This window comes from Seriola lalandi, unplaced genomic scaffold (assembly GCF_002814215.2).
Source record: "Seriola lalandi dorsalis isolate HSWRI2012SDOR001 ecotype SW California unplaced genomic scaffold, Sedor1 jcf7180002054977, whole genome shotgun sequence".
NCBI lineage: Eukaryota > Metazoa > Chordata > Actinopteri > Carangiformes > Carangidae > Seriola > Seriola lalandi.
In genome coordinates, this window is record NW_019525527.1 from 319,001 (window position 1) to 320,015 (window position 1,015).

Sequence of the window (1,015 nt, forward strand, 5' to 3'; positions counted from 1 at the left end):
AATCATGAAGAATGAGCTCACATTACGTCTGTCCACACAGAGACGGACACAAGCTAAAGGTCCACGAAGTCACTTTTGGACGTGACAGCCAATCGGACGACTCCCTGCGGCGGTAAAGGTTTACCAGTCCTGCTGATCCCACTGAGAATCAACAGCTCAGTCTGCAGCTGTTTGTAGCTTTCAGCTCAGCGTTTGCTTTAGTCCCAACAGCTCTCACCAAGCCTCCGCTGTTTTACCTCCACCTACCAGTGAGGACGTTCACAACAGACACAAACACTTTGATTTCAGACCAGGTCCGACAACACGTCGTACAAACTAGTTCTTTTCTGCAATAACCTGAGTCTCACTGTCAGTTACAGCTTACATCTGATCAGCTGATGGACGTCGCCCTTTAAAGTCAATGATCCTGCCCATAGACCCGTCGCTCTTTAAAGACAGACAGCTGGGTTCAGGAGAGTCTGGTCTCTGCTGCTGGATCCTGAAACGAAAACAGAACTGATAAATGTGCATGTTGAATAAAAACTGATGAAAAATATCTTCAATCTTTAAATAAACACAACAAATGACTTTTAGTGAGAAATGTCTTTCTGACTGTTTTAAATTCTGACCTTCCATCAACAGATTGTCTGAAATTAACAGGAAATTCCATGGACCGGTCACTCTTCATGGACACACAGCTGGACCCAGGTCCAGGTCCAGGTCCAGGTCCACGTCTATGTGTACGTCTATGTCCAGGTCCCGGTCCAGGTCCAGGTCCAGGTCCAGGTCCACGTCTATGTCTACGTCTACGTCTACGTCCAGGTCCCGGTCCAGGTCCCGGTCCAGGTCCATGTCTACGTCCAGGTCCAGGTCCAGGTCCATGTCTATGTCTACATCTATGTTTACGTCCAGGTCCCGGTCCAGGTCCAGGTCCAGGTCCACGTCTAGGTCCATGTCTATGTCTACGTCTACGTCCAGGTCCCGGTCCAGGTCCAGGTCCAGGTCCAGGTCCAGCAGAGTGTGGTGTGTCTCTAAC

General features: G+C 49.5%; 1 protein-coding gene across 1 annotated transcript in view; it reads right to left on the bottom strand.

Moving 5' to 3' along the window:
- LOC147817281 (uncharacterized) overlaps nucleotides 1-1,015 on the bottom strand; it is an 82,274-nt gene that overhangs the window by 73,140 nt on the left and 8,119 nt on the right. Inside the window, exons 5-6 of the mRNA XM_087171146.1 lie at nucleotides 724-1,010; nucleotides 218-242 (exon numbers count right to left, since the gene is read on the bottom strand). Coding sequence (XP_087027272.1) covers nucleotides 218-242; nucleotides 724-1,010 — 312 coding nt within the window. The remainder of the gene's footprint in view (nucleotides 1-217; nucleotides 243-723; nucleotides 1,011-1,015) is intronic.